The sequence below is a fragment of the Pelobates fuscus genome, chromosome 7 (genome assembly GCF_036172605.1).
Source record: "Pelobates fuscus isolate aPelFus1 chromosome 7, aPelFus1.pri, whole genome shotgun sequence".
Classification (NCBI taxonomy): domain Eukaryota; kingdom Metazoa; phylum Chordata; class Amphibia; order Anura; family Pelobatidae; genus Pelobates; species Pelobates fuscus.
The window spans coordinates 119,787,561-119,803,287 of NC_086323.1; the positions used below are offsets into that span (position 1 = coordinate 119,787,561).

At 38.7% G+C, this 15,727-nt stretch overlaps 1 protein-coding gene across 1 annotated transcript in view; it reads left to right on the top strand.

The window, feature by feature from the left end:
* Nucleotides 1-2,872: 2,872 nt before the first annotated feature.
* The window catches only part of GGA1 (golgi associated, gamma adaptin ear containing, ARF binding protein 1), a 50,964-nt gene continuing 38,109 nt past the window's right edge, over nucleotides 2,873-15,727 (top strand). Inside the window, exons 1-2 of the mRNA XM_063426519.1 lie at nucleotides 2,873-2,969; nucleotides 3,867-3,951. Of these exons, the coding sequence (XP_063282589.1) occupies nucleotides 2,939-2,969; nucleotides 3,867-3,951 (116 nt within the window). The 5' untranslated portion in view covers nucleotides 2,873-2,938. The remainder of the gene's footprint in view (nucleotides 2,970-3,866; nucleotides 3,952-15,727) is intronic.

The following is a 15,727-nucleotide window of genomic DNA, read 5'->3' on the forward strand; positions in this document are numbered from 1 at the left end:
AGAAGATAAAAAAAATAGTAAAAGGAACTAACAGCATAAAAAGTGTAATGAATGGACAAACACAACTATTAGTGAATGCCCAATATACATTAGTGCTTCAAAAAAGAAAGGTTAAAGGGACACTATAGTCACCAGAACAACTACAGCTTAATGCAGTTGTTCTGGTGAGTATAATAGCTCCCTGCAGGCATTTTCATGTAAACACTGCCTTTTCAGAGAAAAGGCAGTGTTTACATTGCCCCTAGGGACACCTACAAGTGGCCACTCCTCAGATGGCCACTGTAGGTGCTTCCTGGCTTAGTGCTGCACAGCAGGCAGCTATGCCATTCAGCGTCCCCACGCTTGCATGGAGACGCTGAATTTTCCTCATAGAAATGCATTGATTCAAAGCATCTCTATGAGGAGGTGCTTATTGGCCAAAACAGCCCCTTGCCGATTTTAGTCAATCCAATGCTTTGGATTGGCTAAAAATCGGCAATTCTGATGATGTCACCAGGTGGGGTGGGGGGGGGGGTGGCAGACCCACATGGCGCTGCAATAAGGTGAGTTTTTAATGCTTTTAAGGGGAATAAAGGGGGGGGGGGGGACACTATAGGGTCAGGAATACATGCTTGTGTTCCTGACCCTATAGTGTTCCTTTAAACCGAACACAACGTGTTTTACCAACTGGGTAGCTTTCTCAAGTGTAGATAACGCTCTAATTTTTACTTAGTATTAGTAACGTTGGCTGATAGATCAATTTTATATCAATAAAATTTTCACTATTACACTATGTTTGTATCTCTGTATCCTTGATGGTATTCCAACTTGATACATCTATTGGATACAGAGGATACATTGTTTCATTTGATACTGGAAATATATACTCAGCTCCCCCTGCTTTCATATGACTGTAGTGATTGTGGACAAAGCAATAAAAACCTATATTTATTACAGATTACAGCTATATTTGTGTTTCATTGATTATTATTGATCATTTTTTCAGGGTTTTATTTACTAAGCGCTTACACTTATAGTTTGCATTTTTCTAACAATAGTGACGTAACGTCACAATTTTGGTATTACCCCCCTTTTTATTAATCCTTCACATGGATTCTTTATCCCGCCTTTTATTTACCCTCCGCATTGATTCTCTCATGTGCATGTGTTTCAGTTCAATGATGAGTTTTGTTCCACCGGAGACATGCTTTCATTGGTTATAATGGAGATGAGAAGATTACATTTGAAACGACACTTCATGGATCAATTCCAAGTTATTGTTATGCTTTTGAAGTTTTATTATTTAATCTTGAGGATACTCACAGGTAGAGGATTAAGTGGAGAAGCAAAGACCTTATATAGACTATGTTGCAATATAATTGTCTGATGCTAAGGTTCTATTTCAACAGCATGTTCAGCTATTATATTTCTTGTTCAAGTTTAGTTTACGTTTCATTTTGCTGCTATTGGGAATAGTAACAGAAAGCTATAGCATAATACTTGCCTTTCTTTAATAAAATTGTGACTTTAGAAAACTCCTGAATTATATCCCCACACATCTTTTTACTGACCACACCGAGGCTGATCTTCGTCAAACAGTCAAACTGATTATGTCACTGCACTGCGCACTGTCCAAATGCAACCAGAATATTTTGGGCGCTATATTTTTTTTTTAAAGCACTTAATAAGAGAGTTAAAGGGAAACTAGTATGCCAGAAAAACAAAGTTGTTTTCCTGGCACTACAACTCCACCTCTCCATCCCTCAGATACACTTATAATTAAATTACACACACACACACACACATTATATATATATATTTATTTCATAAATATACATGTAGACTTCAAGTATATAAATATGTATATATGTATTTAAATTCTACGTGCATATTTATGTAATATTTTTACATAATTTAGTAATTTTATTGATTGCAATTTGAGGGACCTGCCTGACAATCCAGGCCAAAAGGCCAGATAATTAAATTTGCTAGCACTGTATTTAACCCTGTAACTTTCCATGACACCCTAAAACCTTTTCCATGGGGGGTACTGTTTTGCTCGGGAGACTTCGCTGAACACAAAGATTAGTGTTTCAAAACAGTAGCACATATTACAGCGATGATATTGTCAGTGAAAGTGAAGTTTTTTGAATTTTTCACACAAAACTGCACTTTCATTGATGATATCATTGTCGTTTTACTGTTTTGAAACACTACTTACTGTTACTACTACTTACTACTTGTGAAAAAACAAGTCTATAGAGAGTGCAAAATAAATATAAATATGCAGTGAATTTTCTAAGCAAATGCTTCAAATTGCAATCATCCACAAGAGAAATTTGTAAAAAGCTGCTTAATACTTTAAAAACCTTCCCAAGTTTTAAAACATCTTAACGACACAAAATTAAAAATAAAAGATAGTATCAGCGCTTAGTTGGTATACCCCTATTGTATACTTAGGGGTCAAACAAAAAAGATATATAATGAAGAGTCCCAATTAAAGTCTTTATGTGGGTGCTTTCGAATGTCCGCAGGGATTTGATAGTTGTAACAGTAGTAAGTGAACTGTGTCTTTATATGTATCCGACCTTTAATAAAAAAGATACTAACATAGCGTGATACAGTTACAAACTTGTATTTCCCATACTAAATGTAAATCCCACTATAAAATTAATTTTAGTGTATGCAGGGCTTTAAAACTCACGTATTAAATGTTGACATCTCTAAATTGTTAGTTACATGCCAGGACAAATAAAACACAACACATCTACACATCCCCTCAAAGCCCTTCACTGCACCCAGCAGGTGGGTGTGGCTTGCGCCTGGCTGTCAGAGTGTCAGGAAAGTTTTAAGCGCGTGACCCGAGTCTGGGCGGAAATGACGTAAAGTCGGCCTCGAGACCTGGCGGAAGTGTCGCCGAGCCTGCCGGAAGTGGCGAGCGATCTTGTCCGTTCGGAGGATGGAGGAGGAGAGCCTGGAAGCCCGTATCAGTGAGTGTTGGGTGGGGGTAGGACGGTGCGGTGGGTGTCCGCTTCACCGGTGCAGGAGATATCCTGTCACTCAAAGCTTGACAGCGACCGCGGAGCTCGCAGGTCTCCACTTCCGCATCGAACCGTCAAAACGCCTGCCTGGCTGGCTGCCCTCCACCGGCACGTGTGACGTCACATGTTGTCTAAGTTTATCAGCCAGCGATCTGAGCTGTGAGCTTTCTATCCGGTCTATCTGATAGAACTCTGACTTGGCACTGCTCCTGTCCTGGACATCTGTCATGTGACTTGTACAGCAGATATACTGCCAATACAGCTTTATTACTTCTATATGTGATTTCTCTCTAAATTACCTCCTAGGGTTAGGAAGTATATAACCAGCTTCTAGAGAGCTATAACTCCCATGACGTGTCATCAGCCTGACTGAGCACCATGGGAATTGTAGTTCTAAGACAGATAGGGAAGTACCTTATAGCCACCGTCTGTGTGTTTGAAGGATAGATAGGATTAATTGTCTGAAATACAAAGTTACCTCGAAATGTTGGGACAAAAGTGCCAGACCAAAAAAAAAAGAAGCTGATTTTAGGCATTTTTCTATTCTTTTTTTTTTGTCTATTTTGAACTTTGAATTCATTATTTAGAGAGGTTTTAGACACATAAAAAGTAAATTTGTTTTGCTGTCTTCACACATGGTTAACTGTCTGTTAATTTGGCTGCCAATCAGACCTAGCCAGGTCATTGTTCTCTTGCATAAAACTTTTTTTTCTGTAGCACCCCTTGTAGTTTTTTTTCAGCGATGGAATATTTGCAATCTGTGGGTCAGAGCTAACAATGTCTTAATGAAACATGCATGCCACATCATGTGACTTTGTTCCTGTTCGCATTCTTCTTCTTCTGCAGATCGGGCCACAAACCCTCTAAATAAAGAGCAAGACTGGGAAGATGTTCAGGCTTTCTGTGATCAACTGAACCGGGATCTAGAAGGGTGAGAACACTTTTTAAGTGTGTGGGTTCACAGCAAAAGTGGGCATTACCGTACATAATGTATAATTAACAGCGTTACTAACTTGGCTATTGCAGCCTAAAACTTCAAAAAGTAATTTTGATTTCCTGACATTTTCACACTTCAGTAAACTACCCAATGTGGGCCAAGTTGTAGTTAGATACAGTAAATTGGGCAATGTGCCTACTTTTACTAGTATAAGAAATGTGTTTTAGGTATGTGTGGTTTTGCCATTGATCATGTGCTGTTATATAAAAAATGTTTTTAATGTTTTATATTTTGTTCTTGTGTCCATGTGTGTGTGGTAACTTGATAATGTTGTATAGAGGACCTTAGTTTCCAGCTTTTGTGAAATGTACCTCGCAAGGTTTAAGTGTTATAATGAAGTGCTTGACTCTAAGCATTTTGCAAGATGCACTTAAAGCAAAGAAGGATGGCAGTGAGCCAGGTGGTGCGACCCAGGGAATTCCAAAACAGGGAGCAGCATTAGAAAAGGTTCAGGAAAGGAGTGCGAAAGCAGACGCGTAGGTCTAGGAAAGCATGCAAGAGATTTGTATGTATATGTTTAGAATGGATGGCTGCAATGTTGAGGAGTGGTATTGATAACCCGCGTCTGTCATGTTTTCTGTAGCATATTATGCTTTATACATTTAAATTGTATAAACCCCTACCTTGTTTACATTTCTAGCAGTCAAAAAGATTAATGGCATCACCGGTCGTATTAGGCAAATGTACCTTCTGCCTTCCAGATGCTGTTCAACTCGGAATGTAGTGAAAGTAGACACAAAGGCACTTAAATTGCAGTTGAAATTGGATTGCGTAATAGGCTAATGGGCACATCAAAAAGTAAACAAATGTTAGTTTGAGACTCTGATCATGACAGTAGGCATTTATTTGACTCCTGTGACATGGTAACAGTCCCTGAATTAATGCAATTGAGTCGACTGATCAGCAACTAAACTTTGCGTGGGAAACTCTCTATATATCAACATCTAGAATTGGCTATTGCAGATGAAGCAGTGGTCCAGAGGCTGTGAAGCATGCAGAACACTGTGTGGTATTTTCTGTCCTATATTTAGCCTTGATGCTAGTAGGTGAGTCAGACAATGATTACCGTTTCGACCATCTGACCTCTATATCTACAATATAAATCATCATACCAATAGTTACCATATTCTTGTTTTTGTCTGTGGCCATTAGATCATCACTTTATCTGGGACACCAGATTAATTGGATTTATTGGTGATGTGTCCTATCATCTGGTTAATTCAGGGGCCACAGGCATTTTCAAGAAACTTCCACCCTAATGTTCATTGCTTCACACATGGACAATTTGTTCATTTGATTTTTTTTCTTATGCAATCTGTATTGTGCATTTGCAATACTTTTCTTTTGCTGCTCGAGGGGCTGTGCACTGTTTTGTATTTTCTCATACACTTTGTTAACAACCTATAATCTTGGACAAATAGAATTTGCTCTAATTTATATTACCGTATATACTAGAGTATAAGCCGACCCGAATATAAGCCGAGGCCCCTAATTTTACCCAAAAAAACTGGGAAAACTTATTGACTCGAGTATAAGACTAGGGTGAGAAATGCAGCAGCTACTGGTAAATTTCTAAATAAAATTAGATCCTAAAAAAAATATATTAATTGAATATTTATTTACAGTGTGTGTATAATGAATGCAGTGTGTGTGTGTGTGTGTGTGTGTGTGTGTATGAGTGCAGCGTGAGTGTGTGAGTGCAGCGTGAGTGTGTGAGAGTTGCAGAGCCTTGGTGGGGGTGGGTGTTTTTTTTTTTTTATTATTTAAATTTTTATTATTTACAATTTTTTGTTATTATTATTAATTATTATTTTTATTTAATTATTTATTATTATTATTATTGTATTATTTTTTTATTATTTAATAATTATTATTTTTTTTTATTCATTATTTTTTTTTCGTCCCCCCTCCCTGCTTGATATATGGCAGGGAGGGGGGCTCCTTCCCTGGTGGTCCAGCATTGGTAGTTCAGTGGGGGGAGAGGGGTGCTGGCAGAGCTGTACTTACCTTTCCTGCAGCTCCTGTCAGCTCTCTCCAAGCACCATGACCACGACTATGAGTCGGGTCAGCGTACTCCTGGCATCATGGGGGGATATGCAGTGGTGTATCCTGGTTTTGTGCTGCCCTAGGCAGGACAAAACTCAGGCGCCCCCCTCCCACCTTTGATAAATCTATGAGCAGGTGCATTAAATTACTGATCAAATAAGGTTGTTTTTTTTACAGCACACAGTAAAGTCTGCTGCAAAGAGCTGTACTTACCTTTCCTGCAGCTCCTGTCAGCTCTCTCCTCCTCCGCGCGGTCAGTGCAGCTCCCTCTGTCAGCTCACAGTGTAAGTCTCGCGAGAGCCGCGGCTCTCGCGAGATTTACACTGGGAGCTGACCGAGGTGCTGAACGGACGGCGCAGAGGAGGAGAGAGCTGACAGGAGCTGCAGGAGAGGTAAGTACAGCTCTGCCAGCACCCCTCTCCCCCAGTCTGTATAATGGCAATGCAAATTGCCATAATACAGACAATTGACTCGAGTATAAGCCGAGTTGGGGTTTTTTAGCACAAAAAATTTGCTAAAAAACTCTGCTTATACTCGAGTATATACGGTAATCAGTGTCTTGGTTTTGTTTAACATTAGTTGTTTGTTTTTCACATTTTATAAATTCGCAATAATGTTTTTAGTGTTTTGGCTATTTTGAGTATCAGACTTCACCATGTATGTCTCCTGGCGCTTTCCATGGGAGATGTCATTGGCATACTCACTGATTTCTCTTTGGGGCACCTGTATTACCCAATTCTTGTTCATTATGTTACTCATGAGCATACAGATACAAAAGGACATGAGGGCACTACTCAAACGAGCTTAACGTCAAAAGATGCTTTTAAGTTTAAACCACAGTTTTCAGTAATATATTTAACTTTATTGTAAATGTGAATCCTTCTCTACAATTACAAGACACAACTGAGATGTGCTTAATTGGATGTCTCTGGACCGTCAACACCTTGTATATATTAAATAGGGGTTTCTCACATACATCGTTCATAACGATGCTAAAGATAGGTTGTCCCCTCCTCCTCCTCACTAAAACAGGTAGATCCAGAGATGCCGGTCTGTATCTGGGGAACACTTGCGACTATTCCAGCTAAAACCGGACATGGCAGTGTTGGCATGGAGAGTCCTAGGAGGTTGCTCCTTTATACCCTGAATGCTAGCCCTGCGAGGTACTAGTATTCCATTTTTTTTGTCGCTATAGTTCTGGCAAGTGTGTTATATTTTACATGTGATGCCCTGGCCATACAACTTTTTATTTTTGTAGAAGAATGGTTTAACTCCAAATTCAGATTATAAACTAATTACCAGGTAGGTGGTGTCTGTCTTGGATAACTTTTCCATTGACTTTGATTTCCTCGCATTAAATCATCTGATGAAGATGATGTAAGAGTAATCTGTGTCTTGGATGAAAAATACATTTGCCAGTTGTTATGAAAGTCTCACTGGTTGGGCATCCAAAAGACACATGGAGGAATAAAAGGCTAAATGACTTTTCAGTTGCATCCATATCTTAAATAAGTTTTTAAGAAGCCTTTTATTTTAAAAAGGTTTGACCCTTTTTCCATAACAAAGAATGAGTGAGTGGAAAGTATTAGTTAACTTGGGCAATGGTCCAAATTAACACTACCAAATCATATTTACAAATTAACACTACTAAACCACTATTCCCATAGGAAAATCTGCTAATGTTAAATATCCAGTGAATGGAGAATGGATTCTACTCCGTGTAAATCTTAGTTTACTGCTGCCTCTCAGACTATAGTTCTTAATATGTAAATCACAAAGGATTTGGTCTAGTGATCTAGAAGATTGTTTGTTTGAGGAAGGACTCTAATGAGTATCCAGTCAAGCGGCTTAAAAATATTAATATGAGATACCACATTGGAGAGTTTAGGGTTTGCTTCCAGGTCCATTGCCCTAGCTTTAGTCATTAGACAGTTTGGATAAAATCCTGGTAATGCCCTCTGCATCAGAATAATTTATGTAACCTGCCCTTGGAATAACCTATTCTCTTTGGGAAGACAAAAACATTACTCAAAGATTTAAAAAAAAAAAAAAAAAAAAAAAGTTAATGGAACACTTAAGCATTTGAACTAGATGCAGATATAAAATCTAAAACTAGATGCACATATAAAAACAAATTTGGCAGACCAGATTCAATTCTTAACAAAGATTTGGAGAAAATGTCAGAAATAAGTCAAACAATCCAAAAGAGATGGGATAACCTCTTTTGTGCCATTTATAATATTATTATTATTATTATTGTTGTTATTTATATTGCGCCATCAAATTCCGCAGCGCTTTACAGTGGGTGGACGAATAGACATGTAGTTGTAACCAGACCAGTTGGACACACAGGAACAGAGGGGTTGTGGGCCCTGCTCAATGAGCTTACATGCTAGCGGGAGTCGGGTAAAATGACACAAAAAAGGTAAGGATAGTATTAGACTAGTGACAGTTGCAGAAGAGGAACATACAGGTGGTCAAGATCGTTCACTCTTTTGTAAGTGAGACTTTGGGGATGGTGCTAGTATCAATTGGTCCCATACTGGAAACTGGAGCATACAGATTAAATATGAAGACATGTATGTGTAATTTTGCCACATTCTTGAAAACGTGTTAAAGGTCACCAGGTGCTATGTTACATAGCTGAAAAGAGACTTGCGTACATCAAGTTCAGCCTTCCTCACATTTGTTTTTGCTGTTGATCCAAAAGAAGACAAAAAAACAGTCTAAAGTGCTTCCAATTTTGCAACAAACTAGGAAAAAAATTCCTTGTTGACCCCAGAATGGCAGTTAGATTTATCCTCTGATCAACAAGCTTCACGAATTAAAAAACTATATCCCTGCATATTATGATTTTGCAAGTATTTATCCAATTGCTGTTTAAACCTGTGTAGACTCTGATAAAGCCACCTCTTCTGACAGAGAATCCCATTGTTCTTACTATAAAAAAAAAACCACACCTTTCCTTTACCTTAGATTAATATCCCTTCTTCCAGTCTAAATGCGTGCCCTTTTGTGTAGTGTTTTTTTTTTTTTTCAGAAGTGCAGAAAACCACTCTTGATTTTGATGTGAAAGGGACATCTAATAATATTTGGCTCTGTAGCTTATCAAAAAAAATGGTACATGGGGTTACTCATATTCGTGAGACCATGTGTAATAAAAATATTGATGCTTTATTGCACTAAATAATATCAGGATTATGACATTTCCTGTGAAAACTGAATTTGTGTGTGGGACAAAACAAAAAATATGACCACTAAATGGAGGCAATTTTTTTTTTTTTCATGGGCTGCCAGACTTTTTCAAAGATGACATAGGCCCAGAAAATTACTTTGCCATTTTCAACTTGGAAATTTGACAATCTAATATATTTGGCCCTGTGACTTCCACCAAACATTTTGCAAAACTGGTACATGTGGATACTGTTATAATTGTGAGAAAATGTTCTATCTAAATATTGAGACATGGGGGTGGGGCCAGACATATATCTCAATAGCTATCAAGAAATCGTGCTTAAAAACCCAAGACACAGGCTGTTTGTTAAATCAGCCCAGCAAAGGTTTCTACTCCTGATTTGGACTATCTTGTTATACCTTGATCCTGATTGAGGCCTATTCGGGCTGCTAGGGTAAGAGGTGGCAGATCACACGTGGCGGTGTGCGCCAGTTCTTAATACACTCTTGAAGCCCCATCACCCTATCCCCTGGACCAGTGGGGATTATCCTGTTCTCCACCAGGATGATGAAAACTCTGCCCTTCAAGCCAACAACCCTGGGGTCCTTGTCGCCGCCACGCTAAACCCCCATCAATAGACAAAGTTGTTTCTAAACCATATTTGACGGTCTGACAGAAATTCTGGCATCACATCTACAGCAAAGCCAATATACTCACCCCTCCAGCTTCACAGCCAACCCAGAGCAATGGTTTCATAGCCCGTACCTCTTCTGGGCCAGTGGCTCACTCAAAGGTATCTCCAGCTCATCCCAACATACCCAGGGTTTGCTTCAAAATATGTTGAACCTACGATCATATTGCCTGGGTGGTGGGGATCCATGGACATGGAGCATGGGCCACCAATTCCAGCTTGGGGCAGAGGTGACGCAGAGCTACCGCCCTTTGGTACCAGTTATGCCCTGTAGAGGGAAAATCGGCAACATCTAGAGGGCCTGATAGCGGAGAGTGGGAACACTAATGCTCCAGCTACTTCCCAATATTGGAAAACGTATGAATGGAGACTCTTTCAAGTTAAGGGCATAATACTCTCTTGCTCTGAGTGGTCGCAGTCTTGTTAGACTATTTTTGCTTTTGACCTGTTGTCTTATTCCTTTTTATTGTGTGTTTTTTACTCCTTCATTAGGCTTGAAGTTTTTCATGGAACTGATGTTCAGTGCTGGTAGTCTTCCCTTTCACTCATGTGCAACTCTAAGCTATAGGTCTCTCGCCCATAACATTCTTACCTACTACTATGATCAGAATATCCTGCTACTTCAACTCAGTTGCACTCATTGTATCCTAAAACCATGTATACCTGCATCTCACTAGCTTTAACTACTATTGTTTGTTTTAAAGCTCTAGACAAGTTTGGTTTTCTACTTTATATTAAAAAAAAATACATATATATTGCACACACTCTGTAATGCCCTGTGAGTTCATGTGTGTGAAAAAAAGCACAAAATAAAGTATGACCACTAAATGGGGCCTGAATATGTGATAAAGTGACTACAGCAAACCTCTCAGAATATGCCATTTGAAAATAGCGTATTTGGCCATACGCAAACTTGAAAATGGTATGCCATACTCTCTCAAAGGGGACATAAAACCAGAAAATCACTTTGTCAAATTTCCAGGCATGAAGATGGAAATGGGCAAGACCTATATTTAACTTTTGCAAATGGTATGCCACGATGGGGGTAATACTCCTTCCTAGGCAGCCATACAATCTCAAAGGCAACATAGGCCTATTAAACAAATATGGCAAATTTCAATGTGCAAAAACTGAAGAGAGGAAAGCCCCATATTTGACCCTGTAACTTTCCAAAACCTCATAAAACTTGTACATGGGGGGTACTGTTGTACTGGAGACATCACTTAAAGGGACACTACAGTCACCAGAACAACTACAGAATCATTACCTTCAGGCTTTTTGCTGTATACACGGTCTTTCAGAGAAAATGCAGTGTTTACATTACAGCCTAGTGATAACTTTACTGGTCACTCCTCAGATAGCTGTTAGAGATCCTTCCTGGGTCATGGCTGCCTAAAATGCATCCAAACAGTCAGTGTCTCCTCCCTCTGCATGCAGACACTGAACTTTCCTCATAGAGATTCATTGATCCAATTAATCTCCATGAGGAGATGCTGATTGGCCAGGGCTGTGTTTGGATTGTGCTGGCTCTGCTCCTAATCTGCCTCCTTGTCAGTCTCAGCCAATCCTATGGAGAAGCACTGTGATTGGATCAGGCTACCACTGCTAATGATGTCAGCAGACTGCTTGCGGGTCTGGGGCAGACAGGACAGAGCCAGCAGCATCAGGCTCGAATGCATGTACGATTTTGCTACATTTAGGGGGGCTAGATGGTGGTTTTAACACTATAGGGTCAGGAATACATGTGTCTGTGTTTTCCTGACCCTATAGTGTTCCTTTAACACAAATGTGTATTTTATTACTGTAAAAAACAAAAAAGAAAATGTTACTTGCGCTTTCTCCTTAATCCCTATGTATATTTAGACAAATGGAGGTCATTTAGTTGCTCCAATGGCCATTGGAGGGAATGCCCGCCTGCCAACGTCAAGGCAGACCCCCCTAAGCGGGTCCTAACCACTGACCCTTCAGCCTGCTTCCTTGAGCTTCTGGCAAAGATATCTCTAATGAGACAGAAAGGGGTATTTTTTATATACACCCCTATACTTATTAACCCTTAACAGGGAACACATGGGATGGGCAGCAGCATTGTAACCAGGCTGTGTGATACAAAGTAAATACAAATACAAAAAGAGAAGTCCTGCGCTTAGTCCCATTACTGCTGGGCCAGCAGCAAGGAGTACAATACACATCAGTCCCAATATATAGTAAAAACCAAAGAAAAGAAAATGTTACCTGCGCTTTCTCCTTAATCCCTATGTATATTTAGACAAATGGGGAGGTCATTTAGTTGCTCCAATGGCCATTGGAGGGAATGCCCGCCTGCCAACGTCAAGGCAGACCCCCCTATTACTGTAAAAGACAACAATAATTGTGACACTCTGTTAAAATGTCATGCATAAATGTCTTTATTTCCCACTTTTTTTTTTTTTAAGATTTTATTTATTTTAAGGTATGTTCAATATATAAATATTTGATGTGAGATGAAAACACTATTTCTCCTGACCAAAATGATATTAAAAATAAAGTGTGGGTGCACTTAATATGAAAGTGGTAAATTTATGGTTGAACAAACAAAGTTTAAATTCCAGGTTTTGTTTTGGTATATAACTTGTACAATTGCCTCCATCCTTATGGGGTTAAAGGTAAACTATAGTAGTTTGTAAACTGCTGATTAGGTGCCCCTCCATTGGCTCTGTTAAAAAGGTTTAAAACGTACCTTTTTCCAGTGCTGTGCTGGTCTGATTGTGGCTGGCTCTGCCTCCTCTCCTCCTTGGCTGAGATCATCAAACTGTGTGATCTTAGTCAATTCATTGCTGTCCCATAAAGTATTGGGAGGCAGATGCACAGCAAAACGCAGCGCTGCGCCAATCGGCATTTCCTTATAGTGATGCATTGAAACAATGCACCTCTATGGGGAGCGTTCAACATCTCCATGCAGTGTGTGGCAACTCTGAACATCAGTGTTGCACAATGTGTAGGATGCACCTCTAGTGGCCGTCTGAGTGACTGTCACTGCAGGTGTTGCTAGGGAGCAATGTATACACTTTAAAAAAAAAAAAAAAAAAAAAATTATACACTTAACCCCTTAAGGACACAGCTTCAGAAGCTTGACTTACGCTTAATGACACAAGCAATTTTTGCATTTTCTTGCTGTTTGCGTTCAACTGCAATTTGCATCTCTCTCATTTATTGCACCGGCACATATTATATACTGTTTTTTAAAGGACAGAAAGGGCTTTAATTTGATATGACATATATATATATATATATATATATATATATATATATATATATATATATATATATATATATATATATATATATATATATATATATATATATATATATATATATATTTATTATAAAAGAAAATACAGAAAAATGCAAAAAATAAATGAAAAATATTGTGTGTTTTTGCAATCATAATGTGTGCATAATTAGTGCAGGTTAAGTAAAGTAATTAAAAATAAATTAATTTAGTTGTTCTGATTTACAGAATATATAATGTGTCTGGGATTTTCAGTTTTTTTTTTTTTTTGGTAGTTACAGGTCACAAAGCACAAGGAGTCAAATAAAATTTTAATGTGGAGCGATTTTAGAATTTGGTATGTTTGTCTTGTAAGCCTAATAGCCATAAAAGAAAACAAAATTGCCACACAAAAGTATATATTTATATAAAGTAGACATCACAGGCTATTTACCTAAGGTGGTTTTGACACTTTCTACATAGCCATTTCACCGCCAACCTCTGCTAAATATTGGAGTAAAATTGTGTGTTTTTTTTTTTTGGCACACAAACTTATAACAATGAACTTCTCATGTTTATTTTGTAAAGTTGGTGTGTGCTATTCCTGTACAAAGTTTTATCTTGTGTTCAGTTACATCTGCTGAGTAAAATGACACCCCCATTGTATGTCTTTGGCACTATTTCGTGAAGTTAGTGCCATACAGGAGACCTGCCCTTTTCAGTATTCACAGTAGAATTTTGAGAGACGGATTTAATGAGCCTATGTGTCCATTTGGGGTATTATAACAGTTTGACTGTTCAAAAAAAACCCACAAAGGCCTACCATTTGTAAAAGTAGACACTCCAGGGTATCTCATAAAGTGCACATTGTGCCTTAACATGCCCCCATTTTTTCACCAATATATGCCAAATTATGTGGTAAAAAATAATTTTGTGCGTTTTTTACATATGGATTGCATTTTTGCTAGGCATTCTGTATATTTCACATGTGCCACTAAGTTCAAACCCCCCCAAATTATGCTCAGCTAAGTCTTCTGAGTAAAATGACACCCCCATTGTATGTCTTTGGCACTATTTCGTGAAGCTACAGTGCCATATAGGAGACCTATCCATTTCAGTATTTACAGTACAATTTTGAGAGATGGATTTAATTGGCCTATGCTTCAATTTGGGGCATTATTGCAGTTGGAAAGTTTTAAAAAACAAACAAAAAAAAAACACTAAGGCCTACCATTTCCTAAAGTAGACACCCCAGGGTATTTCAAAAGGCATATTTTAAACCTTAGCGTAGGATCATTTTTTTGTTAGTTTGTACCAAGTCTAGTTACAATTAGCATTTTTTTCTGCCTTTTTGACACACACTTTGAGATGTTACTGTATATTTTGTAATCCTTATGTGTGCTATGGCAGTAGAACACCTAATATGTTGCTCAGCTATGTCCTCTTAGTGCAGCAATACCCCCATGTGTACCCTTTTTGGGGATATGTGGATGTTGAAGGGGCACATTGGAGACCAAGCCATATCAGTTTTTACCGAACTTTGAATTTTGATGCTCGGCCCATGTGCAAATTCCAAGCATCTTCGCAGGTTTTAAGTTCAAATTACCCCACAAAGGCCTACCATTTCTTAAAGTAGACACCCCAGGGCATTTCAAAAGGCATATTTTAAACCTTAGCGTAGGATCATTTTTTTGTTCGTTTGTACCAAGTCTAGTTACAATTAGCATTTTTTCTGCCTTTTTGACACACACTTGGAGATGTTACTGTATATTTTGCAATCCTTATGTGTGCTATGGCAGTTTAACACTTAATATGTTGCTCAGCTATGTCCTCTTAGTGCAACAATGTGTCACGGGCAATGCTGTCACGGATTCCAAAACACAGACAGACCACAAAGAGAGAGAACACAGAGAGAGAAACTTGTAATACCGGTCCTTAGAATGGCCGGGCTATACAAGCAGAAAATAGTCCAGGTACAAGCCGAGGTCAAAGGGGTAAAGAGAACGGAACAACGATAGGACAAGCCGAGGTCAAGGATCAGAGAAGACAGGATAAACGGGAGACAAAGCCAAGATTTGGTAACCAGACAGTTGATTAAAATCACACCCCAAAACGGGTCTGCTTATTCGGCCTGGGTGTGGAAAACTTTAAAACAATGGCCAATACATAGGCCGGGCTGAGAGGGGCAATCAGGGCAGTAATAGCTTGTCTCAACTCTTATGCCCCTCTTGTAACACACCCTGCACCTTTTCTGGGCGTTTTGTTTTTTAGGGGTTGGTGGAATCTTAAAGCAGAAGTGACCTGCCTCCATTCTTCTGCTAGGCTCCACTGATGGTCCCCCTCTGTGGCACTCAAGTAACCCAGAAATGCTGAAATTGAAATGAAAGGAATGTGCATTTCAGCTCAGCATTTGCCTTTTTAAAAATAATAAAGGCATTGTCGACTGCCGTCTGCATTATATATATATATATATATATATATATATATATATATATATATATATATATATATATATATATATATATATATATGCCCACTTTTTTTATACCAT